Source organism: Podarcis liolepis (genome assembly GCF_965112155.1).
Source record: "Podarcis liolepis genome assembly, chromosome: 11".
In the NCBI taxonomy this organism is placed as follows: Eukaryota; Metazoa; Chordata; class Lepidosauria; order Squamata; family Lacertidae; genus Podarcis; species Podarcis liolepis.
Genome location: NC_139565.1, coordinates 46,737,850 through 46,765,299, shown reverse-complemented (window position 1 = coordinate 46,765,299; position 27,450 = coordinate 46,737,850). Strand labels below are relative to the sequence as shown.

The 27,450-nt window shown below is 42.9% G+C and overlaps 1 protein-coding gene across 1 annotated transcript; it reads right to left on the bottom strand.

Annotated features, from left to right (window-relative positions):
• Positions 1-576: 576 nt before the first annotated feature.
• On the bottom strand, positions 577-26,595 carry TTC33 (tetratricopeptide repeat domain 33). Its single transcript, XM_083466283.1, has 5 exons — positions 26,267-26,595; positions 24,847-25,076; positions 11,086-11,167; positions 7,143-7,274; positions 577-2,909 (listed from the first exon to the last, which is right to left on the bottom strand). The coding sequence occupies exons 2-5, from the start codon at positions 25,065-25,067 to the stop codon at positions 2,553-2,555; spliced, it is 792 nt and encodes a 263-aa protein (XP_083322409.1). The 5' UTR covers positions 25,068-25,076; positions 26,267-26,595; the 3' UTR covers positions 577-2,552.
• Positions 26,596-27,450: the final 855 nt, after the last annotated feature.

The following is a 27,450-nucleotide window of genomic DNA, read 5'->3' as shown; positions in this document are numbered from 1 at the left end:
AAGCCAAACAAGGACGGGGGACAGGAGGATGACATATGGCTGAGACCAGGAAACAGAGGTTGAAGAAGGCAGGTATTTATACCTCTTCAGACCTGGCTGGTGAAACAGGACTTCTAGCTCCCTTCTTCCCTCTTGGGGAAGTTGCATAGCAAAGCAATAAGGAAACGGCAGCAGCCCACTGAGAGGAATGAAGGAACCAGAAGGGGAAGGCACAGCCTGTCTGGCCAGGACCTGGCGGTGCTGGGAACAGAGTCCTCCTCCTTGGTGCATCGAACATCTGCATGCTTGGCCATCTTTCAAGGCACAACAGTCAGGTAAACAAGAACCCCAGTGCTCTTCATTGTCCCTTCCCTGCTCCCAGCCTAGAAAACCAAAATGAGTTATGCAAAACGCTAAACACTGACAAACTAAGCAGGCAAAACCTAAGTAGTTTTGCATATTTACATCATAGAACTCAGCTCTTCATGGTTCAGAACTGCCTGGGTACATAATTTATTTAGTGTGGAGCACACACACCCCTGGGCACAACACTCAGTGACTACTGAATGACAACTCAGATTTTAAGCAAAGACTTCGTTCTCATAGTAAGCCAACTTTAATTACAACACAGGAATATTCAGTGACAAACCTAGGCATGCAAAACATAATCAGGGATATGAAATTAGGATAAAACGAATAAAGCCAGTAGAATGGATAAAATATCAGTAGCTAAAGAACAGTGACCGACGGCTACTTCTTCATGAGACTATCTGATGAAGTTACATATCTGAGAGGGAAGTCTTGATCTTCTGTCCTCTTTAATTCATTTGCTATCATACTGTGGTGCATATATGAAAGTCACAACACTGAAACAAAAAAGTTCTGGTAAGTTTAAATTAACTCAGGATGACACTTTCCATGTTCAAGCTGGCAGGAACAAGGACACCACCAGCAGCTTAGATTCTCCTGAGGTCGTTTATGCAAAATGTCACAGTAGCTCCCAGGTTCCCAGTCTCTCATAGGGTACAATCCTATGCATCTTTATTTGGAAATAGGTCCCTTTAAACTCAATGTGACTTACTCTGAGTGATCATGCACAGGAATAGGTGGATTAAAGTGATGGCTAGGTAAATTAGAAATGTGGAACTATTATGGGAACAAGGTGATTTGAGTCGAAGACTTCACTGATCTGTGGGAAACTATATGAAAAACCTTTCATATGAATCTTATGACAATCAATGGACCTTACAAAAGCAATTTTTTTCAACCTGTTATGCACTTATTCAAAAGATTATTAATTCAGGTTTGTATAACTGAGTTTATTCCAAATTTTACTGTCAAACAATTTCTTAATAATGGCTTTTTAAAAGAATTTTAAATTAAGCGTGGCTACCAAGATTTCATGGGATGACCTGAGAAGTGCTACTGTGGTGCAGATCTCTTTACAAAGAAATTTGGTTCCCAGCTACAAGGAAATTTACAGAAAAGAGCACACTTACACATACACCTTATTCAATATACTAGAATTTCATAAACCCTGACCCAACAACTTGGACAAATGGCATGAACACAAGGGCAAATATTATGGAGGGCATTGCATTTTATCTTGTTTCTTTGCAGATTCTATTTCATTTCATTTTAAAATTACAGTAGTGAAAGCTAGTTGTTTCCACAACCTAGTGCCCAACTTGTTCCACACCCTGGAAACAAGCAGATGGGCAGGACAATCCAGTTTATGAACATATTTGGGTAGCCATAACTACAATATATGTACTCCAAACTTCTGCTGACCGTTACTTTACAATGCCCTACTTTTTGTGAAGAAACAAGACCTGTTTCTTGGAAGGGAAGGAAGGGAACAATTTGCACCCTGTACTCCTCACGTGTATCCATTCAACTGCAAATAGGGAATTCTTCTGTAACTGGATTTTTTTTAAAAAAGAAAAGAATTGAAGCATCTTGTATCAGAAGCAACATCTGATACCATAAACTGCTGCAGTAACAGTGGAATCTGATTAAATCAGATCTTGTCGCCAGAGGCTTTAAGTTGAAACATGTTTGGCATACCACGTACTGCGATAGATTTTTTTTCCTAAGCATCATTTTGAGGCTCGGCCTCCACCCTTTCCCCTTTCTTTGTTTTGTGTTCCTGTCCCTTTGGTGCTGCCTCCTTTTCCCTCCTGCTCATGACAAGAATAAAGTAAGGCAGAGGAGGAAAACCTAACCAAGGGCTGTTTATGGGACCAGGAATGCACATTTTCCTAGCTTCCAGCTCAAAACCATCATCTCCATCTCAGGAAACCCAACATGTCCAGGAGAAGCCACCTCTGTCTCCATAGTGCTCTGTCATATTTCCAGGGCACTGATGTGGCCTTTAGGCCCTTTCTCTCCTTCCTTGAGATATCGGTAGCAAGGGGTTCAGGAAGTAAAGTGAAGCAACTGCAGCTACTGTAGCTTGTTGGGGGCAGATGAACTCCAGTGCAAGATGATCCAAAAACAGGCTACAGCATGGGGGGAAAGTTGGAAATCAGGATTTCAAAGGCACGGCTGTCAATCAGCAGAGTCTGTGCCCTTTACCGTGCTTTTATAAAAACGGTACCGTCAGGGGTTGTTGTTGCACATTCCTTCTTTTCAGTTACGGTCTCAACCTCGCCGGAAGCAGAGACGATGACAACAGTTTTAGAGGCCAATGTGGCTTTCTCTTTCTCGGCAATGGCTGCACACACCGCTAATATCTCGTCACTTTCAAAATCGTAATCCGGGATTGCTTCCTCTGAAGTCTCTCCCTGAGATGCCGTGCTTTGCGTCCCTGTCTCAGCTTTGGTTGCTTTCTTCTGCTGCTGTAATTTCCTCGCCCAAGACAGATCTTCATTCCACAGTTCAGGGCTTAGTGGACAGATATGCAAGGCAACCTGGAAACTTCGGATGGCCTGTAATGATGAGCAGGGACACAGCACAGTGAGAATTTGCCCACATGAAACAGACACACTGGGCTCAAGAGATTAAGTCACATCATTGAGTAAAACACAGATGATGTTTCATAAATGCCAACAGCAGTCGTTACAGAACCTGATTATTTTCAAAGAGTAAGGGTCCACTTATGGGATGTGGCCAAATCCTTGCCACAAACTCACTGGGGGCTTTGGATAAGTGTAATAACAATTCTTCACATTTATAAAGAGCGATTCAAGTCTTGGGGCTGATGCCCAAGGTCAGCTGCAAATAACGGGAGAGCTGCCAATTCATGTGAGACTGAAAGCTGCTATCTTCCCAGATCATAGAAGGGAAACCACGACCTGCACTTCTTACCTGTAAAAGCTGAATAAAGTAGCAAGGGTGAATGAAAAATTTAAAAATGCATTACAAAAATAAACACATCTTGCACATGCATCCGCTTCTTCCAGTTTTAGGGTATAAGCACCAGCTGTTTTGGATATTTCCTTACAATGCAAAATAAAGAAGGCATTGTTTTGCATGTTGGTACACTGGCATTCAGCAGATTTATACTGTTTGGTGACTCAGAAGCTTCCACGCATAGACATTGACAGAAGGTATTTCATTGTACAGGCCTCTGTTAAAGCTATTGGAACTGCTTATAACAGAGCTTTCCTTCTGTCACTCCAAAGGCAGAAAAACAGAGCCAACTAATTCCTGCCCCAGTTGTCATTGCAACATATGCATTCCATATGGAGATGGATTGGTCCCAGCAGAAAAGAGTTGTGAACCTTGTGACTTCTGTGAAAGAAATGCTGAATCCCAGATAATAACTATGGCATGTTTGTTTTTCGTCTTGATCAACTGCCTTTGGTTTCCAAGGGAGAAAGGAAGAAAAGTGGGCGGCAGGGATTTGCATTTGAAGGCTACTTGCCAGCACTCATGTTTCTGAACATGCTTGACACGCCAAATGTTTGAAACAGTGTAGCTTAATTATTTCAATGTAGCACCAGTCAACAGCTGTTAGCATCAAGAGGCTGCGGAACTGTGAGTAAATATGAAAATATCCGAAGTATTACAAAACAACTCAAGAACGCTTTGATTTCTTTCTTTTTTAAAGTTCCTCAGGGCATAGGTTTGTCACTGTATAACTTGGTCAGTAAAGTACCATTCGCTTTTATGAGGCCATAAATTGTATTACTAAGCACCTTTGTTCTAACAGCACATTCTAGACTAATGCCTGCTATTGGATAAATGGTCATTTCCATAGTCAGATGTAAGTCTGCCAAGGATGCTAAAATGTAACAGGATTAGCATAGCATTAAACAACCTGACTCCCACGAGTCAATTAACTCTAGCCCCTGCCAAAAACATCCTGTAAAAATCTTTGTTTCAGGGCAATGCCTGAAAGCTAAGATACATCACAGAGAAGGGCTGATTGCAAAATCAAAACTGGGCATCATTTTGAGAGAAATCCTGAAATTATATTGATAGGGTATCTACAAGAATGAATTAGAAGAGCCAGGTGCTTTATTGCAAATTTACCAGTCGTGGCAAAAGCAATCCTTGCCAAAGGTTGAAAATGGAGAGACAAATTTGGTGGGGAGACAAAGTACAGTTGGCTACGTGAATGGTAAAATTGCTATCTGTTCCAGAATTCATTCCTGCCATAATTTAATGGAATTTAGAATCCTTAAAAATAAATGGCCAATTCTCTCTCTCACACACACCACCCACTTTCAGTTTCAGGAATAATATAGGAAGGGAAAAGCTATATAACATGGCCTGATGCAACATCTGTGTTTGAGCACCCAGGACTCCACTTGGCACTACTAATCCATCGGAAGTCACACTAGTCACCTATTTCATAGGGAGAAAGACGATCTCCTTGCAGCTCTATCTCCCCCTGCTTTCTGCTGAACTGCTATCAACTCACCATTTCCCCAACAGTTCCAAATGTGCGTGACCCGCATGGCTGGGTCAGAGGATGGGCTCCACACAAAGGGCCACACCTCTCTGCATGAGAGATACCTCATAGAATGTATTCAATAGGGAGTGTCTTTCGCACAGTGTAAACAGAGCTAGGAAACTTATTACTAAGTGGCTTTGTATGCATCACTTACAACAATATGTATACTTGCATCTGCAACTCAGATTATTTAATGTACTGTTTATTATTGTTCGTTTATTATGTTTATGTCCCACCTTAGTAAACTATTTCTTCTGCAGGACCCCGAATAACATGTACAGTGGCTATAGATCTATCAGTAAATAACTCCCTGCAATACAATGGTAATACGGCCAAGCAATTTTTCTGTTCTCTATCTTACTATCTTACTCTATCTTTGTCGTAATCTCTCATCCCCCAATCAGTATGATTGGTTTTATCATGCTGTCAGATTAGCAAAACTTGACAACATGCACATTTGATCTGAATCATTATTATTTTTACGCACGCACACACCCACCCTTCAGAGTTTTCATTTATATTTACAAACACAGAACCACAGAATTGTAGAGCTGGAAGAAACCCTGAGGATCATCTTAGTTCAACCCCCTGCAATGCACGAATATGCAACTTGTGCCATACAGCGATCAAACTCGCAACCTTGGCATTATCAGCACCACACTCCAACCAACTGAGCTATCCAGCTTGCTTATAGATAGTAGGACAGTCCCTTTTGTGCACAGACAACAGATTTTAAGACAATTATGTTTTCCTGCAGTATCTTTGCAACATGTAATGTGCATGTGTAGTTTGGACATCAATCCAGGGCATCGAATTTGACTGTTATGCCTGTGTGCCTCTTTTCAACTGTGAAATATTGGATGGCATGGGAAATTAAAGGTTTCTGAATCCAGAGACACCAGCCAGGCAAATGGATCAAGTTCAAGACTCTGAACCAGCTGCTGGAGACCAGGAGAGCACTGCACCTAAGACTATCAGGCAGGAGCCCCCAGAGGAGACTCCTGGACCAACAGGGGCTGCAGGGGTAGGGTTTAGACCCAAATAGGAACTTTCCCACGCCACCACATGCCTCTTCATCACACTTCACTAGTCCCTGCAGGGCAGGGAACACACTGGGAGGGAAGCTATGGAAAGAAGCAGGATGGTCAGTCTTCAGACCTGAGGGTTGGCCCTTTAAATGGTGGAGCTCAAATGAGGCAGTGCAGATAATGTGGTTTAAAGGGTCTCAGTTTAGTCTCAACCTGAGCGAGTGGCTCACTTGGAGCTATCCATGGTACTGCAACTTTTGACCATCCTTGCCTTGCCTTGCCTCCTCCTTCTCAGTGAGATCCAGTGTGGGACCAGAAAACGATACTTAACATCCAATATATATTAATAATGATAATAGTTGGAAATCATAACTTGACTAGGAATCCCTCATGTTATCGTGTTCCAAATTTGCTGCTAGGGAACTGCACTCAAACTGATGTGAAGATGCTATTCAACTTCCTGGTTTATGCTGACTTTTTCTTTTGGCCTACATTTTCACACTTCTTCCTTTAGCTCTACTACAGCAGAGCCAATGCAAATAAAAGGACTGCCTTTACATCTCTTTCTTTCTAACCTGAGCAGCTTCCCCCCCCCAAACAAAAACATCCAAAAGGGTTCATCAACGATATTAGTATAAAAATCACAAGATGCTGAAGCTGATCTCTATCTGTTCCAAGAACAGGTCTGACGTATTTTGAGAAAGCATTTTTATTTCGGATAATTTCCAAGTTGCTGAAACGAATAAAATTTCCTTTGTTCTGCTTGCCTGACAAATGGCAGAACAAATAGCATCCATTTCTTCGAATAATGCATAAATTACACTGAAGCAAAGTGCTTCTTTGAAACACAAGGGATATTTTCTTATTACTTTTCAAATAGATGATCAGCAGAGAACTCTGGGATTTTTTTTTTTTTAATTCTCCCAGAAAGGCAGCCTTTGTCCCAAAAGCTTTTGGCTATTTATAAAAATGAGAAAAATTGCTACATTTCATCAAAAACATCAAAAGCCCTCTCCATGGTCGCCCAAGGCTGATTAGTGGAATCATCTATCTATAGTTCTCAACTTGCTTGCTTTTAAAGTTTTTAATTGTTCTCTTTGGGATATCTGGCATTCTGATCTAAGGAAGTTTAAAGATGATTTCATGCACTGTGAAGGCCACAGCAAGATATAGCTGTATGTCTGTAAACAATTTGGAGTGGAAGATGAGCCTTTCTCCTTTTTCATACTTACCAGTGTGATTTCTCCTAATCCAAGCTGGGCACGTCCCAAAGTTTGCCATGCCTCCCAAGAATGGGGATCTCTTTGGACAGCCATTTCTGCAGCATTCACCGCAGGGAACATTTCATGCAGAGACATCAGCACCTAATAAGGGGATACACAACAGAACAAACCATAAACTAACCAATTATATTGCAAAAACGCAAAAAGAGTTCAAAAGGCGAGTATGCAGAGGGCTTGCAATGCAGATGGTTCTGGAGTCAGTTATGAGCTAGGTAAAAGGTAAAGGGGCCCCTGACCATTAGGTCCAGTCATGACCGACTCTGGGGTTGCGGCGTTCATCTCACTTTATTGGCCAAGGGAGCCGGCGTACAGCTTCCGGGTCATGTGGCCAGCATGACTAAGCCGCTTCTGGCGAACCAGAGCAGCGCACGGAAACGCCGTTTACCTTCCCGCCGGAGGGGTACCTATTTATCTACTTGCACTTTGACGTGCTTTCGAACTGCTAGGTTGGCAGGAGCAGGGACTGAGCAACGGGAGCTCACCCCGTTGCGGGGATTCGAACCGCCGACCTTCTGATCGGCAAGCCCTAGGCTCTGTGGTTTAACCCACAGCGCCACCCGTGTCCCTTATGAGCTAGGTAGTTACCTCCAAAAGAACTGTCACAGAATCCTAGAATTTTAGAGTTTGAAGGTACCCCAAGGCTCATCTAGCCCAACCTCCTGCAATGCAGGAATCCTGCTCCCAGCCATCCCTGAGTGGGCCTGAACCACCAAGTTTCTGGTTCAGTAAGATGCACTGGCCCACTGCGCCACAGGGGAAAGGGTTGACTCTGAACTGCACTGATTTTTAAAAGCACATAAATGGAGTCATACTTATGCAATTTGCTCTTGTTCTAAATGCTCTCTTAAACAGCAACACGGTAGTCAGTTTGACGATCTGCTTCATCAACCAGTTTTGTAAACAACGTAAACCCAAACTCATTCCCATGCAAATACCAGTTGGGATTCCAATGACCACCACTCACAGAGAACTCTGTATTTAGCCTGAACAAAGGACTATCAGAATGAACCACCTACCCAGAGAAAATTGGATAAAGCCTGGAGCAAAGAACCAAAAATTATCAGTATATTCAAGATAATTAACAGGGCAATCTCAACCCTTGCTTCTCTTGCACTGAACACATGGCTGACAGCATATGAATGGTTAATGAAGACTAAAGTGGAATAAAGCAGATATTAAATGGGTCCCAGGAGTTCTTAAAAAAAAAATAATTTAAAAAAATCATTATACTGTACATCTTAAAGATACGCTCAGTTAAAACGAAATTTGAATGCAAGACAACCATACGGAAATCTACATCACAGTCAACAAAAACAAAGGAGACGGAGGGTCAGCCCCTCAGTCCCCAGCCCTTAAATCTGAGTGCAAGTCCTGTTGCCAGAACCACCACAACCTTAAACATATCTCTCCTGCCTCTAAGTTAGCAACTTGAAGATCAAATGGATACTTGTCTAAGGGCTACTTTTGCCCCTGAGGAAGCTGGTTGCTTACTGCCTATCTTAACGATTTCTCTCAAAATCAAATCTGGAATCTTCAATCAAACTCACTGAGCTTAAGAATGCTGGCCAAAGAAATCTGCATGCTGAGGTCAAGAATGATCACCAGTATTGTACAATACAGTGGAACCTCGTGTTACGTACTGTCCGCCTTACGAATGCTTTGGGTAACGAGCTCTGCTAACCCGGAAGTAGATGCCCCTAGTTGCAAACTTTGCCCCAGGATGCAAGCGAAGTCGCGCACCAGTCACGCAGCAGTGGGAGGCCCCATTAGCAAAAGCGTGCCTCATATTAAGAATAGTTTCGGCTTAAGAATGGACCTCCGGAATGAATTAAGTTCGTAACTGGAGGTACCACTGTAGATCATATATAATGTTATGGTTGATACCGTGGTCCGAGAATTAGCTAGTCCTCACAAGTATTAGGATTAAGCTCCTGGGTCTACAAGACAACATCCTCTGTTTCATCAGGATTGATTGGTTGAACTCATAGTCCTAATTTTAGACAAACTACTCCATTACTCAAGTTCTACAATATGCCAGCTTTTAAATTTTTGAATATTTAGGATTGTTATCAACATGGATATATAATTTCCATCTCACACAAAAACACTATATCTCCCCAGTAACTACCAGACCTTGAGTTCTATCCAATTAAGTCATTCCCCATACCCTCTGGAGCAAATATAGGTGTACAGGGGGAGGAGAGGAAAAGGAAATTCAATGAGGGACCACAATGTCCTAATTGGTTTCAACCATTTGTTTCTGGAAAGTTCTGGTCTCATTCAGCAATGAGGAAAGAAGTGAACCCTATCAGATTCCCTGTCGCTTTCACTCGGGCTCATTTTGTTTGCTCATCTTGTCCAAAGAGGACTTGCGCAGGAACGTTGTACCAGGTGTCAAGTAGAAAAGACTTAACAGAAGCTTCTATTTCATTTGGATGTTTGCAGAGCGTATGGTAGATCCAAGTCTCTGCCAAGTATTAATTCTTCCCACAAAACATTGGGAAATGGGAACAAATGGGAACAATTGCAGGATACTGCCGGTTGTAAAAACTGGAATGTGGGAAGCTCTTCCCAGGACATGTTTGTTCATCATCTAGGTCAGAACAATGAGCTCAGAATCAGAGTCCTTCTACATTAAAGCCAAAATTGGAAACCAGCAGCTACAATAAAACTTTCGCCATCTGCAACAATAATTTTTTTGCTGATTCTTCACCTTTGCCTTCCGATTATTATCTCCCATGAGACAGATGCAGCCTTGGACACAACAATTCTATATCTGATCTTCTGCACACCAAGCAGTCACCTTAATGTTGTCAGTAACAAATAATGTTATTGTGGCATATTGCTTGGGAGAAACATCTCATTCATATTTATCCTGTTGATTCAAAATTCTATTGATGCTAATGCAGTTGCCAACAGTCTTGTTAAGTCAGGAGCGAGGAACCTATTTCCCCCCAAGACGAGATTGGTAAGTGAGAAGGCAGTGAATATGATAATGTGTGGATGCAGGCACTGAAAATGCACGTCAGTGGGTGTGGAGTTGCACTTGGATATGTGCGCCCTTGGACAAAGCTACATGCCTCCCATGGTTATGGTGAAAGATAGCACAATAAAAGCACTTGCCGCATTACAAATGCTTCATAAATTAAAACTGCAGGCAGGGCAAACAAGTAGGTTAGGATGACACCATCTGGCAGGTTTACTAAAACAGAGCGGGAGCCAAAGCAGTGCAGACACAGAGGCAGCCAGAATGTTTATGGCTGAGCACTGGCTTGATTCAGAAAGTTGATACAGCATCGCCTGAGCAATCGAGATGTGGTCAGACATCAAGAGATGTGGTCAGGGAGTTAAAAAGGGTCTCATGGCTTCCGTTGAGGTGGCTGTGAAAGCGCTCATACATAGATTTAAAGATCTTGGACTCTATGTTTCTTCAATGCTGGTACCAGCTATTAATTGAAGAAGCTGCCTGTGTACTCAGGGATCTATTCCAAGTTTGTGAGTAGCAAGAGGAGTCATTTGTAGATAAAACAGCCATGCAAATAAGGTAGGAAGAGGCAGCTCAGTGCCATCATAGTCTGATTAACCACTGTCCCCTTGCCCCACCATCGCCTCTAAGCACAGAAACCAACTGCCTGCCACTACCATGTGCCATGCATCCAGCTGGCTCCTAAGGGAAACATTGGCAGCATACCAGTCCCTGTCACCCTCCTGCCCTACACACACTATGGGTAGAGAGGGTGCTGCATGTGCAATTAACCCAGAAAAACGCATACAGACTATGTGGGGTACTTTTAAAAGTCTATCTGCTCTGTGTTTTGCTTGCATCACGGCCTATGGTCAGAATAAATAAACGCACAAATTCTTACACTGCTGAGGCTCTGTCATGCATTACCTGTGATTTCATCTCATAGAGGGTAGCATCTTCTGGAGTTAACTGAAGTGCTTCATCCCACTTCTGAATAGCCTCCCGGTACCTGCAAGTTGTTAAAACAATAGTTCATTCTTACTAGTTCATTCTTACTAGATTTATGGGTGTTTCAAAGGCCTGGTATTCTTACCTTTTCATTAAGGGACCAACATTGCTTTGACTAGATATTCATTCCAAGCATCTCACAAATATAAATTAATGTTCCATCCTACCACCCCATGAGACACAGGGTGTTAAAAAAAAAAAGACAGCGCAATTTCAATTTCTTATTGTGTATTTTGCCAAACATGGTTTAGTATGCATTTGAACAGATGCACGTAATTGGTGGGAATAAAGTAGGCCTCCGCATGTGACCTCTCAGCCAAATCTGGAGCTTACTCTATATGTTTTAGCCATTCCTGGGGTCAATGCAATAGCAAGTTCTCCTATGTCCGTTGCAGAAAATAACAGACTGTTCCCCTGCTCATGTGAATGCACAGAACCCCCGTGCAACTATGCTCATGTCTTCCTGTCAACTGAAGCAACTAGTTCATGTGTGAAAATCTGAACCTGTGGAGATATGCACATGATAAAGTGCACAGAAAAGCCCTAATGGATGAATAAAACTTTCTTTTGGACCTTGGAAACCCCATCCTCAGAAGGGGCAGCAGAATCCGGATGACTATGCCTGAGGGAAATACGCACTAGAGAAAAATAGTGAGCAATTGTTTAACTGCATTTTGTTAGTTTCAAGCTGTCATCACAGAATCGCAGAGAGAACTCTGAGAGTCATCTAGTCCAACCCCTGCAACACAGGAATCTCAACTAAAGCATCCGTGACAAATCGCCATCAAACCTCTGCTTAAAAATGTCCAAGGAAGGAGAGTCTACCACCTTCCGAGGGAGTCTGTTCCACTGTCAAGCAGCTCTTACTGTCAGAAAGTTCTTCCTGATGTTTAGTCAGAATGGTGAAACAAGATTTTGATGAGGCAGTTCTTTTCGAAACTTGGCAACGAAAGTGTGCTAGTGTGGTACTGCACCACCTTTAAAATTATGAAGGCATCCTATACAACTTTTTGCTGTAGAAACTGTATAAATAAAAACTAATTTATAGCCCATCTTAACATTCCACAAGTGCTGTTTACTTTAAATGGAAGGAAAAACCTTACAAAATGAATAATTATACAGTTTCATGAGAAGTATACAATGCATTATAAAGTGAGTTTTCTATTTTGAAAGTGGGTTTTTTTTACAGAATTGTACAACTTTTACATTTTTTATTAACAGCTGCCTCACAATCATATCTTACATTCAAATGTAAAACATGCAATTATTATTTTTAAAGAAAGAAAAAACCACAGGAAAAACAGATATTCTTTTTTTTTTTAAGGACAGAACATGTAGAGAACTGAATGTTGGACGTGCTACTGAAAATATCTGGAGAACAAACAAACACCACAAGGCTGCAAAATTGTCAGGGCAATGGCTGATTAAAACCATGACTTTTGAGCTGTAATAAAAGTTAAGCTCTTTGGGGGCTTATATAGTCAGCAAAATGAATGAAAAAATGCAGGCCATAATCCATGCCAAGCAAGAAGACAACGTATTTTTCCATGAATGGGGGGGGGGGATATTTGCATACACTTTTTAACAAGGACAAATTCAGCACAATGAATGAAGTGCTGCTCTTCCAGGTCAGAATCTGAAACTTTTGGGTCTAGAGGCTACTACAGAGGCCTCAAACATTTTGCCAACACAAATGATGTGGAACTTAGGCCTGGGAAAGGAATTTGACATAGCAGCTCCTCCTTTCCCTGCCGCCTCCAAATCATATGATAAAAATAGGGTTTTGAAAACCCTTGGCGCCTCAGCGAGGCACCGAGTTCTGCCCAACATTGGAGGGGCTCATCGCGTGTGCATGACATCACACATGTGATATCATGAGCATTGGGAGGAGGCCTGCTGCCACTGCAGGGAGGCTCTGAAGATTGGGGGGGGGCGGCTCAGCCCTGTCCCCACATATTTTGCAATTCCAAAGCATATCAAACACTGCAAAAAATAAAAAATAAAAAATTCACATGCTGCCACTGAGAGATGTATATGAGAAAGACTGGCATCAAAAAGTAAGGAAAGGTTTAAGCTATCTTTTCTAACCCTAAATTTCATGTCTAATGGTGAATGCAACTATTTTGCTGCATATGCACACAATGACTCTTCACATCTCAGCCATTATGTAGAACTAGCAGAGAGGTTTGCGAGACCTACATCATTGCCCAACTTGTTATTTAGAGGAAGAGGGTGATGGGAGAGGATTGGTTTATTTGCCGATGATATCACAATGGCCTTTAAATCTATAATACAATAGCATTTTCCCTTATGCTTGTTCCCGGGGTGCTAAAGGCACACTTTACCAAGAAAAGTTGGCGGGTTCACTTTATTTCTGCTTTCTAATGGAACATCTCCTGATCACAATGGTGGAAAAGTTCAGGGAAAAGACCCTTTAGGTTCCACAATACAGTCATACCTCATGTTACGTCCACTTCATGTTACGTTCTTTCAGGTTACGTCCCGAAGTACTGGAGAGGGTTACTTCCGGGTTTCGCTGCTCGCGCATGCGCAGAAGCGCATAATGACGTCATGGGCATGCACAGAAGCAGCGAATCGCAACCCGCATGTGCGCAGATTCACCGCTGCGGGTTGCGCTCTTTTCATGTTGCGAATGGGCCTCCGGAACGGATCTCGTTCGCAGCCAGAGGTACCACTGTACCATCTCCATGCCTCTGTAACATTACCATCTGCTCACTACCAGATCCAGAAATCACCACATTGCAGCACAGAAATGCAAGTGGGTTATGTCTCCATTTTGTTGCTTAAGATCAAGGAAACCGGCTGAGGGACTTCACACATACACAAGGAGAAACTGTGCGACTGAAGCGAACCTCATGTCAACACTGTTCTAGCCCCACATGAAAAGAGAAGGCAGCAAGGGGGGAACTGTGCCAGTTACCGTAGTTTTCGCTCCATAACACACGTTTTTTTCCTCCTAGAAAGTAAGGGGAAATGTCTGTGCATGTTACGGAGCGAATGCTTCCCTCCTACGTGGTTTCCAGCGGGAGAAGAGCCGCTGAATGGGGAGGAGAGAGGGACAGAGTGCCTGCTTCTTTAAAGGAGCAAAGTGGGAGGGGAGAGGAGCCGCTTACACTCGTGTAAGCGGCTCCTGTCCGGTAGGCTCCTTTAAAGCAAGCAGGCTCTCTGTCCCTCCAGCAAAGGTTTTCAGCTCGCTAAGGGGGGGGGGAGGAGGGAGAGAAGCAGAGGCTGCTCCACGCGTGCTTCTTGTCCCTTGAGTGCTTTTCCTTCCCTCCCCACTTAAAACGTGGTTACAACGCGCAGATCCACATGGATCCTCAGGATTTTTGCACTGGGTCACCCCAAATTCACCATCAGATCACATAGCATGTCCATGGCTACAGTTTGCACCAAAAAAATCACGCACCCACTGTTGCCTGGGGCTGCAGTGGTGCAAAAACGTGGTTACAAACATGGATCCACATGGATCCTCAGGATTTTTGCATTGGGCTACCCCAAACTCACCGTCAGATCACATGTCTGTGGCCACAGCATGAACCACAAAAATCATACATCGACTGTTTCGCTTAGAATATTTTTTTTCTTGTTTTCCTCCTCTAAAAACTACATGCGTGTTATGGTTGGGTGCGTGTTACCGAGCGAAAAATACGGTATCTCCTGCTATCTATGGAAGCAACTCAAGTCATCTTTGAGGTGCTGCTGCTTCCCAGGCCACAAAGATAATATCAGAAGTCAAAGGACACATGAAGCTCCTCTCCACGCCAGCCTCATCACATCCAGAAACAGGTCCTTCCATCTACACTGAGTTTTTTAATGTTACCTCTGTGATGTGCACAGATGAATTCAGACTCCTTTGAAAGGAAGTAGTATGAGAAGGTTATGAAAAGGGCATTAATTGGCTTTGCTCTTACATAAAAGGAAACATTAAATAACATTTCCTTATGAATAAGAACCAATTACCACCTCTACCAGCAAGCTGGAAAATTAGAAGCCTGAAAATCTCTCTCTAAAGGCCAATTTCTCTCTCTCTCTCTCTCTCTCTCTCACACACACACACACACACGCAAACAGCAACTTGTCCATTAAGATTTGTGGATGCATGAAAACATAGCTTTGCTGGATCCAGTCACAGGCCTGGCTACTCTAGCAGTTTGTTCTCACAGTAGCCAGCCATATGCTTGTCTGAAGGCCACAAGCAGGACACAAGAACAACACTCTCCCACTCATGATCCCCAGCTACTGGTATTTAGAGGCATACTGTGTTTGACATAGTGTTATAAACTCAGATACAGAGGAGTCAAATGGCTGCTTTAACCAGGGTTGTAGTCAACTAAACAGAATGTCTAGTTGCCATTTTTGGACTAGATGGCTCAAAAGCTATATTTTTCAATACCATTTTTTGGTTTCTGAAATTCATTCTGACTGTGCAGATAAAATATAACAGATAGAATACTACAGGATGTGTTGCTGGGCATGAACCATCAGGCATGCACCTCCAGATGGTAGAGACGTCAAGTGGCATCCTGGCACCCGGGTACCATCACTTAGTCACAAGCCTTGCGCCTGGTGAATTTCGAACGCTGGTCTGGTATGAGAAACAGTGTGATGCCATCACAACTGATAGTCATGGATGGATGACAAAGAACATAGCAAAAGCAACTCCCACTTCTTCTCAGCTCACCAGATAACCCAAATCTTGAAAAACCAAGGCAGACTGCAGTTCTGAAACATACTCAGACCTATTGTTGGAAAATGTTTGAGGGAATTTGGAGCCTTCAGTGCACACATCAGCATTCATGGTGGAACACTGCCAACAGCAAGCAGACTAAAAAACACAGATCAGACAGCATTTTTGCTAAATTTTAAGATACACAATATTAATCTTCTTTCTTTAAAGTAAGGTAGCAGATAAACAGACATCTCTGGAGACTATATCTGGAATGCCTGAAGTTCTCGTGCTTATAAATATACAGGCAATATACTTAACTCCAGCGGCGTCAAACATTTCAAACCATTTACACATAATTCCATGGACCTAATATTGCAGTAAGAATTCAATGAGTGCACACTGGACTACATATTATGTTTTAGTCAGTTATATTGTATGATTCATCTACATAACACTTTATGTTTATAGCAACAACTGTGATAAACATAACAATGATCTCTGATATATTCCCTTGGTGGGGGGGGGGGGGCGAAACACACTCCAAGTAGACTTTAAAAATCATAGTTGCCTGGTAGTCTTTGGTACTGCTGGAATTTTGAAGATTTCTTTCAAACCACTTTGAATATTTTGTTTTTATGCCACTTTTTTATTACAAAGAACTTCTAAAGTAAACTAAAATAAAGTAGACCAAATATCTAAAATATTATGCTATTACAGTGGTACCTCGGGTTACATACGCTTCAGGTTACATACGCTTCAGGTTACAGACTCCGCTAACGCAAAAATAGTACCTCGGGTTAAGAACTTTGCTTCAGGATGAGAACAGAAATCGTGCAGCGGCGGTGCAGCAGCAGAAGGCCCCATTAGCTAAGGTGGTACCTCAGGTTAAGAACAGTTTCAGGTTAAGAACGGACCTCCGGAATGAATTAAGTACATAACTAGAGGTACCACTGTATCACTAAGAACTGAAAACATTTCTTCCACTCTTCCAAAGTTCAGGCTTTGGTGAGCCTTAAGATGTTGGGAGCCACTGTAGGCACAAAGGTTTGCTTTATTTATTTAGAAAATTTGTAATCTGCTTTTGTTTTCCAAACTGAAACTGCCAAGTTATAAAACAATAAAAGTAAAATAATAGTAGTAGAGCAACAAAAAAGCAAAAATCCAGCAGAAAAAAAGAGATACACTCCCCATTTCAGACATTTAGTATACCTGCTTTGAACACCTGGTCTGATGCTCCGCAGACGGGAGGAAACTCAATAGGCACAACAGCCACCTCTGAGAGAACTCAAACAACTGTAGGTGGCGATCTTGGCTCTGTATCACATTGTAAAGAAGTTGGCCAGTCATAGTGCCCTGTCTCCCGCCCCCAAATACACACATAAAAGCTCTTGTAAGTAAGAAAAAGATCTTTATGCAAGCAAATAATGGTATAGGCTCAGCAACAGGGACAAGGCTCAGGAGCCATGCTCCAGGAGTTCAGGAGCAGGGCAAGAAGTTCAGAACTGGACAGAGACAACGAAGCTGTCCCAATAAGTTTCCCATGCCCCACCCACCAAGGTGTGGCGCACTCGCTCCCCTTGTGGGAATGTTGGAATAACAAATCCATGTTCCTTCACGTAGTCTGCCCCATCTGCAAAGGTGGCACCTGATTCTAGGTGACAAGACTGCACCCCCTTGTTTGGGCTCCTGTTAAGTTATTGACACCTCCGGTTCCTCCCTGCCGCCCCATAGCTGCTTCAAACCTTTACCAGATTCCACTGGGCTCTCTGCTCCACACATAGGAAAGTTGGGGGGAGGAGCCAGTAAGGTTCCAACTATTCAGGCCCTGCCTTCTGTTTTTTGCCCCTCCTCCTCTTCCGAGTCTGCAAATCCAAAGCCAATCCTTACAGCACTGTAGGGCTTGTGTCAACAGCATCCAAAGGAAGTAGCTTGCCCTGTCCTGCTTGTTAAAGGGAACTATTGTTTTTCTGCTTCAAACTAGTGCTGCTATATTTCTATCTGACAAAGAAACTGCAGTATAATCTCCATGTCCAATACTCTCATGTATAGGCACACAATAAATTAATGAAAAGCCGGGTCAAAGAACATTGTGTGAAGTTTATCACTCTTGAACTCGTCATAGTATCTGCTATCCGATAGGAATATCCTGGTACAACCTTCCCAGGTTGATAAGAAGAGCAATATTATTTCCATACAAGTCAAATCTACTCTGAGAACATTTATAAACAAGGAGATCTCAGGAGATATCAAACTGCAGATGTCCGACCTGACAATGTCTGTGGGCGGTGGGGGCGGGGAATGAGGTTTCCTGGCAAAACCAGACCAAGACATTCATAGTTAGCATGTCAAAGGTTGAAAGAGAACAGGATAAAAGACCCCCGTGAAAAGGAAGCTGTTTTCTTCCTTTTATCTCAAACAAATGAGAGGTTCGCCTTTTTGTTACTCATTTCTTTTTTTAAAAGGACCTCTGAGAATGATCTAGCCAGATTTCCTTCTATAAAACACAGAGACACTGCAGGACTTGGAGAAAAGATTTTTTTACTGAAGGGGCTCATCTTTTTAATTGGCCACACCACAAAAACGAAACACCAGCAAAAAAATGGTTCCAAAAGTGACAGGACGTGGTACTGCTGATTTAGCTGGCAGCATTCTTCCATCTGAATCACAATTACTTATTACAGCGGGGGTGAACTGTGATTCTGAGAAACACAGTGCTGTTGGAGGCATCTCTTGGCTGAAATAATGGACAGCTAAGTCTTGGGACGCGGGTGGCGCTGTGGTCTAAACCACAGAGCCTAGGGCTTGCTGATCAGAAGGTCGGCGGTTCGAATCCCCGCGACGGGGTGAGCTCCCATTGTTCGGTTCCCAGCTCCTGCCAACCTCACAGTTTGAAAACACATCAAAGTTTAAGTAGATAAATAGGTACCGCTCCAGCGGGAAGGTAAACTGCGTTTCCATGCACTGCTCTGGTTCACCAGAAGCAGCTTTGTCATGTTGGCCACATAACCCGGAAGCTGCCTGCGGACAAACACTGGCTCCCTCGGCCAGTAAAGAGTAATAAGCGTTGCAACCCCAGTTGTCCACAACTGGATTTAACAGTCAGGGGTCCCTTTACCTTTAAGTCTTGGTACTTTGTTCATATTCAGTTGTGGGCAGGAAAAAGGTCTCTCTTAAAGGGTGTGAACTCAAGATCATTTAACACATCAGGGTATGTGTTTTTTGACCTCACAAATGAGGAGGGTAAAAAAGAAGAAGTAAAGGAATGGAGACTAATCTTTTCAGTGCATGTTTATGGGTGGAAATGGGGTTTCAACCCACATTGTGTGGAATAAGGAAAGGCAGTCTTATTGCTTTGATTTGATAGCCTTCCTGCACCTTCCATTTCTAAGCTGTTGGTGGCAGTTGATTAAAAATGGCCTGGCAATGTTTTTTTTGTTTAAGGAACAAGAAAAAACCCCATAAAGCATATACAAAAGTAGTACAAAAATTAGAAATATATAAACATGTATTTCAGAAACAGATTGTGATACAGCATAGCTAGATTATATCACAAATGATGTCACCACTTTTGCAGGTCTGTTATAATACACAATGGACAATAAGTTACAATAAATCTAATGATGCAATGATGCTACAATACGGCAACAGGCACACAACAATCCTAAACGCACTTGTTTGGAAAGCAAGTTACAATTAAATCAATGATGCTCGACTATATGGAGTCTCATGGAGCTATACAGCAGAATGTAAGCATTCTAAATAAATAAAAACTGTCTTTCACTGAATGTCATTAGTCTATCCTGAACAGTATTTTAATCTGAATGGAAACTGCTCCATATTTTAAAAGGCTACTGTCTACACATGCATTAACACATCGGGAATCTATAATATTTGGTGTTTTAAAGAAGTTTTCATGTCACTGGCAGATGTAAGAGAGGAGTAGGGAAATCAAGGACATAGACCCATGGTCAAAGGGAGGGTTCAAAACCTAGTTTCTCCTATTTATTACTGAATCACAATGACAATGAACCCATCTATCAGAAGACAAGAGCTGCAACTCACAAATTGAGTCTGTGCAGAAAACAACACTATCAAACACATTATGAGAGGAGGCACTTGTCACATGAAAACCAGCCTTATGCATGAGAGAACCTTGTAAGAACAAGTCCAGAGATATCATAGTAACTGCTGAACTGGGCTGGATCAAAACAGAAACAAAGAAAAATGAGAAAATTCTGAAAAGATGAATTTATATCCCAAATAATCCATGTCTTTGAACCCAATGTTGATGGCGTGACTCTGGCCACAGTCACAACAATGGCCTCTATTGTCTGAAAAAGGAAGAAGATTCAAATGCAAGGCCCAACACAGATAGGATGCTTTCTCATCCAGAGTCAGATTACTGGGTCCATCTGGCGCAGGATGATTCGCACTGATTAGTAGAGGGTCTCCAAGGTTTCAGAAAGGTGTTTCTCCCCACCCAGCTTAAGGTGCCAGGAACTGAACCTGAGACCTTCTGCATGCAAAGCAGATACTCTTCCACTAAGGTACAGCCCCTCCCCTTCCAACTATGGGGACAGACACTCCCGATTGCTCCACAATCTTTCCACAGATCACTTGAATGGAGCTGGCAGACCACCAGGGGTCTGTGGACTATAATTTGAGAGCCTCTGCCCTAGACCCTGAATTCTATCCCCAGGGCCCTGCAGAAAAGCTGTGAAACTTATATTGGTTTAGACTAAAGTGTAGTGTGTTGTGGGGCGGGGGACGACAACTCGGTTTTCTCTGGACAATGACACTCACTTATTTCTGAAAGATGCATATGCCCCCACTCCCACTTAGCTCATTTCCTGTTCAGTAACGATGGTTCTCTTGGGCATCATCATGCAATTTAAAGCTGTGTGCGATTCAATGACTTCTACTTGTGTACAGAGGATTTGGTTTCAAGAACTTGTAATAGCTGGGGGCAGGCAAAGCTGCTTTGCAAAGATGAGCCGCAAATAAATGTCCCACCCTTCATCTCTTTTGTATACGTTTAATAGTTTAGTTCCCAGAAGGTATTTTCCCCCAACTATATTCTACTACTGCCATGGTAACCAGTAGCACTGCAAGTGCATTTCATTTCTCCTTAGAAGCAATTGTTGCATTTGTGCTTTATTACCCTGGACAAATGCTCTTTGGGGACCCATTGCATGAGCTCATTCCTACTCTTCCTTGGAATCACGGAAGCTGGAAACAACCAAGACTTGTTATCACCATAATAATCAGGGGGTTGAGTCTCCTAAGGAACAATTACTGTTCATTAATCAAGTGCTGCTCTGAAACGTCTTAGGTGACGGGATCCCTCATCATCTAGTATAGGAAACAATTCCCAAACACTTACAAGCATTCTCTGGACATGTAACAGGCCACGTATAATATCCAGGTTTGTCTTCAGAAATAATGTACTAGCTTAGTGGGCTCCAGTGAAGTTAGCTCCAAAGGTTGTGCAGTCTCCCCATTTTATGCCATAGAAAGAATTTGCAGGTTTTACAGTTTACAGGCTTACAGATTTTTAATGCCTGAAACTACCATCCTTAGGCCATATCACTTACACAACAACAACAGCAACTCCCCATGTTTGCCATGAGGTAGAAGGTGGGCTGCTATTCAAAAGAAGCAAGGGTCCAAAAAGCATTATGATTAATATGGATACTGTACAGCTGATTTAGAACATATGCAAAAATCTGTACACCACTGCTCTTTGTTGGTATTGCTAATGCTGTGTTTTTATGGAATGAGATGTAAATGAACAGGAAAGAAAGAAAGAAAGAAAGAAAGAAAGAAAGAAAGAAAGAAAGAAAGAGTCTACACAATTGGTAAAAATCACATAGTAAAGTTTTTCCTGGGCCGTACCTCTTCAGTCTCCAAGCACAGTAATCTCTACAAGACACAAGGCACTTTTTGTGTGTGAGAGATTTACATACACACTGGGGGATAAAATAAAATATTTTGGTAACTAAGCAAAATAAAAAAAATGTATACAAATATATGTTACCGTTGCAACAATCTGTACAAACCTAAATGCTGATATGTGGAGGATGTTCAAGTTGTTTCTAAAAGTGCTCCATGTTTTCCTGTAAGCACACTAAATAAAAACTTTTCTTAATGTCCAAAGCCTGATATTTTGAACTCAAGTTTCATTCTGATAATGAAAGCTATTAAAATCAGAAAAGATAAATCCATAAATTATTCTGATTGAAACCTTTGTATGCTCTACAAATTACAGTGAAATGAGATTTCTTGTACGGCCTGTAGGATCTCCAGAATTGTGTGTATTCAAAAGCAAAGCCCAATATGTTCAATGGGTTTCCTTCTAGGCAAATATATGACTACAGTACTGCTCCAATCTTATCCTTGTGGGCTGGCCCAGTTTGGTATTCTTTGCATACAACAATCTAACAGGCCTGTTCTCCCTGCTTCTGCAGATCACAAGGTCTGAATAATCACTCAAAATGGCACTCCATCTTAAATCTACTCCCATCTTCTGTAGAAAGTAGTATGGCATTCTCTTCTCCAGATATCATCAACGTTTTCTTTCAAAGAGCAGCCAATGAAGTGGGGTTGGACAGGACAGAAAGTTCTCCAACATATAGTGGAGTAGATAGGAGCAAAACTTGACATAATGGCGGTGTTTTCTGAAGCAGAGTAACATTTCTTCTAATGAGTGGCTTGCCCAGATTGCTTTAACCACTTGGGATCCAAGTCACAGTATCCTATTGAAATTGCAACTTAAGCTACGCTTAAGCCTGCATGCAACTGCATGCCATATTCTTAACTGCATAACATTATTATGTGCTATTAAACAGCAAGTACGTTTCTCCCGAGATTATTTGGTTCATATCACATTTTCATATTACACTTGTGCAAGAAGTGTCAGCTTCCTCAACTGATTAAGCAACTCTAACAACTTTGTACTCTGTCAATGTTCCCCACATTTAAAAGTAATTAGTATCCAGGAAAGAACATAATTTTGTTACTCTCAAATGATCCGGCATCTAATGTACCTTTAAGCCAAGAGATAATGTTTTATTGGTATCATAACATTCTACGGAAGGAAACACGTGCTTGGAATTAGCAACCATAATGGCTTCAGATCTCAAGAAAAATGAAATTCTTTACGCTGTTCCTATATCAAATACAAACTGATTGCATAATGTTAAACAGCTCTGACCTCCATGATAATTTTTTAATAACCTGAGCAGCAATAAAGTACACAGGAAGCAAAGCTGTTAACAGCGTTTATGTCTATCAATAGCCCAACAATTACTGCAACACACTATATGTGGGGCTTCCATTGAGCTTAGTCTGAAAGCCATGGTTAGCACACCATGCTGCAGCATGATCACTGACAAGATGGTCTTGCTCAGAGATGTACACTATATGTTATTGGGACAAATTTAAAGTGTTCCTATAGGTATATAAAGCCCTCAATGGCTTAGGGCTGCCTCACCCCGTCTGTGCCCATTTGACCACATAAATTTAAGGATCTGGCACTTTTACAAACACTGAATAATATTAATTCCACATTTGCAAGCAATCAATCTTTCAGCGTGGCCACACATACACGTTGGAATTCCCTGCCCATGGGTGTTAGAGAGAAGTCCTGGCAGGGCTCTGATGGGTGTGTGATGGAGGCAGAGGGGGCAGAAGGCTGACCCAGGAGAGAGGCCAGCAATTTATGGAGTTTGGTGCCGCCCGCGAAGCTGGAAGCAAGATGGGGGGAAGGGGAAGGGTCTGAGCAGTCAGAGACATAATCGAGGGCACAGGACATGTTAGAAGTGGAGGAAGAAGGTGATCTTCCAAGTGGTGGGTTGGTTGAATCCCCACCATCTCCCACCCCACTGTCTCCTAGAACCAGGAAGGCCTTGAAGAGGGAAGTGCAGCGATGATTTCTGTGTAGAAGTCTCAGGTTACATGTGTGAACTCCATTAAGTGAGGTTAGAATGTAGGTCAGTAATGTATCCACAGCGGCTAAAATAAATCTCTCAGTTTATTTCTAGGCCACCTATCTCGATGACTTTCTATTCTTTTCAAAGATCTCGTTAATCAAGAAATAGATTTAAAATTGATCCTACTGTATTTCTAATCCTCAGACAACACTGTATTAAAGAGGTCTTTACCACCATCTAGTGGCTAGTCAACACTACTACTACTAGATCATGGCAAAAAAAAAATTTTTTTAGATCTGTACTCTTTTTTTGACCATAGACAATAGAACTTCCCCCTCCTCTCCCCGTTGTGGTCCCACACTCTCCTGAAATCTGCTCCAGAGGGTTGGGGGGGGGACCCTCAGAACAGATTTAGGTGGCACACAGCAGAGAGGAAGTTTTGTTGCCCAGCCAAAACAACCTATACAGTGGTGCCTCGCAAGACGAAATTAATTCGTTCCGCAAGTTTTTTCTTCTTGCGAGTTTTTCATCTTGCGAAGCACGGTTTCCCATAGGAATGCACTGAAAATCAATCAATGCGTTCCTATGGAGACCGTCCGGGGACAGAGGGGAAGCGCCGCACGCCTTCCCCTCTGTCCCCTCTTTTGAAGCAAGGGGCAGAGGGGAGAAGATCGCTTCTCCCCGTTGCCGCCCCTTAGTTCAAAAGGGGTCCGGGGAGAGAGGGGAAGGCGTGTGCGCCTTCCCCTCTGTCCCCGGAGATTGCAGGGCTGGCAACGGGGAGAAGCGATCTTCTACCCGCCGCCCCTTGCTTGAAAAGAGGTCCGGGGACAGCGGGGAAGATGCGCTGCGCTTCCCCGCTATCCCCGGAGCTTGCGGGGCAAGCTACGTTTTGCGAAGCAAGCCCATAGGGAAATTCGTCTTGCGAAGCAACTCGAAAAGGAAAAAACCTTTCGTCTTGCGAGTTTTTCGTCTCGCGAGGCGTTCGTTTTGCGGGGCACCACTGTACACCTGAAAAAATCCCTCATAAGATTTAAATTTTTCAAAAACCATCATCTTTACCTTTCATTCTCAGCCAAAATTGCACCTTCATCCTTCAGATGTTTACTTTTGGCTACGCAGTCTTCCAGGAGAAGCCCCTTTTTTCTTTTAGTGTCATGGAACCATTCAGCTTCATCACTGTCAGCAAGATCCTGCTCATCAGCAGCCTGAGCTTCAAATTGCTGAGATGTTACCTTCGACACCTTCTCACCAATTTTCCTCTTCCACCCAAAGGAAGCCATTTCGGAAAGCTTTTGGAAAAGAAGGTAATTTCAGCCATTGGCACCATTTTGTTTTAACACAAACCATAACAAATGACAACTGAAATTAGCTGCGACAGAGGTTAACTTGCTCAAAAGGGACTGATTTGTACAAATGAATTCTGGCCATGATGTGACTTCCACATCAGCCTTGTAAACTTTAAAGACTTGTTGAAAGAGGAAGGTCTTCAATAGGCATCAATAATAACATTAGGAATACAGTGGTACCTCGGATTACATGCGCTTCAGGTTACGTTACATACGCTTCAGGTTACAGACTCTGCTAACCCAGAAACAGTACCTTGGGTTAAGAACTTTGCTTCAGGATGACAACAGAAATCATGTGGCAGAGGCGCTGCGGCAGCAGGAGGCCCCATTAGCTAAAGTGGTGCTTCAGGTTAAGAACAGTTTCAGGTTAATAACGGACCTCTGGAACGAATTAAGTACATAACCAGAGGTATCACTGTAATAATAATGATAATGATAATAATAATAATGGCAGCAGAGGTATTGCCCCATCTAATAATTAATGGGAGGGAATTCCAAAGGCTAGGTTCCATCAAATGTAATAATAATTGTGACTATTACAAGGATATTTGGGCCACCTTTCAAGCAAAGGCTGAAAGGGTGAGGGAAAGATCTACATCAGGAACAAGGGGGTAGGGAAAGGAAGACCAACACTGGGATTGCCTGGGGGTCCTGCCACCCAAGGCAGTCGCCTCACCTTACCTCACGGGTGGGCCAGCCCTGTCCCTACAATACAGCAATACAGTGGCAGTGAAGTATCAGTAAATGGCAATGGCTATTATGGGGTGGGGTGAGGGAAAAGAAGCCTGCACCTCCAAACTTCCACTGCCTCCTCAACCTCCCTCACAGAAACTAAACCAGAGACGAAAAGTGGGAGACTTAGGAAGGCGCTTCTCTCCTTCAGGAGTCAGAGAACAGCCATTTCTCCCTTGAGAATATTCTATCCACCTTTAATTGCCTTTTTAATGACACCCCGCCTCGCCTCGCCCCCAAACCGCGCGCGCCCCCTATGCTTTTAGCGGTTCTTATCCGTAAGCCGCCTTGAGTCCCTGTCAAGGAAAAAGGCGGGTATAAATAAAAATAATAATAATATAATAATACAGGGGGAGGAGCGGAGGCATAATCCCCAACTGAAGAGGGGAGGCGATATTTACCTGGAGCCCCCTCCCCTCTCCAGCTCTGTCACAGTCCGAGCCGGGTCACATCTGTCTTTTCAGCTCCCCGGAAGCGGGGGAGGGAAGAACCGGAAGTAGTCGCGCTCAGCCGGTTTGGGAAACCAGTGTCTATGGAAGTCCACTTCCGGTCTAGAGAGCGTTCGCTCTCCCCTGACGGTCTTTTGCCGCAAGGGCTTCTAACGCGACTCTCTCCCTCCCTCTCAGGGCCGGGAGAGACCATAAAGATTTCCATGGTAGAGCGGCGCCGCTCGACCTTCGCCGTTGCATGTTTTATTTACCTTCCGAACTCTACAGGAGCGGGCGGAACTGAGAATTCCACACTTCCGCCCAAGAGCATGCTGGGTGTTGTAGTTCAAGGAAGGCTGCAGCGCCCTGATGCGCCAGTGGGTGTTTGATGGGATTGTTGTTGTTTAGTCGTGTCCGACTCTTCGTGACCCCATGGACCAGAGCACGCCAGGCACTCCTGTCTTCCACTGCCTCCTGCAGTTTGGTCAAACTCACGATAGTAGCTTCGAGAACACTGTCCAACCAGAATAAATTATTATCGTTATTATTATTATTATTATTATTATTGTTGCTTTTGATAAATAACGACAGACAAAGAGATGTTTGTTTCAGAGAGCTTGCGTGTGATCAGAGAGAGAGAGAATCTCCTCTTCCAGCCTCGCAGCCTCTCCTCTTTATTCAAAGTTACAAAAAACATGGCCACGAATGTGCTGGTGGCTGATTGGCTCAGTACAAGACAAAGAAACTGAAATCTTATTGGCTCATTTGCTATGTAAGGCGGGCTTACATAGCTCCATAGATCTTTGGCACTTGAAAGACAGAATGTTTAGAGCTACACTTAGACAGGTATATAAGCTCTTAATCCATTTATGACTAAGATCGATTATAATGTTTAGATCATGATATAGACTCACATAATTAATTATACATTGGGGATTAACATATCATTGTGAACTTAAAGTGAACTAAGTGAAGTAAAACAGAAGGAGGTGTGGTATGCAGGGAATGGAATGCAGGGATGTGTGTGCCAGGGACAGGTTTTTGCTGTGCCCTTGAAAAGGGGGAGAAGCGTGTTTGATTATAAGCAGACTTTTTAGTCTGTTTAGCAGCAAAGGATGCTAGAAATAATTCCCATAATGCAAGAGGAAAAAGAACCA

Coding starts and splice junctions, on each gene's coding strand:
- TTC33 (XM_083466283.1), bottom strand. CDS start 25,067: ATGGCTTCCTTTGGGTGGAAGAGGAAAATTGGTGAGAAGGTGTCGAAG. Junction 7,275..11,085: donor TCTATGAGATGAAATCACAG/GTAATGCATGAC, acceptor TCCCCTTATTAG/GTGCTGATGTCTCTGCATGA. Junction 2,910..7,142: donor GATTAGGAGAAATCACACTG/GTAAGTATGAAA, acceptor TCATCATTACAG/GCCATCCGAAGTTTCCAGGT.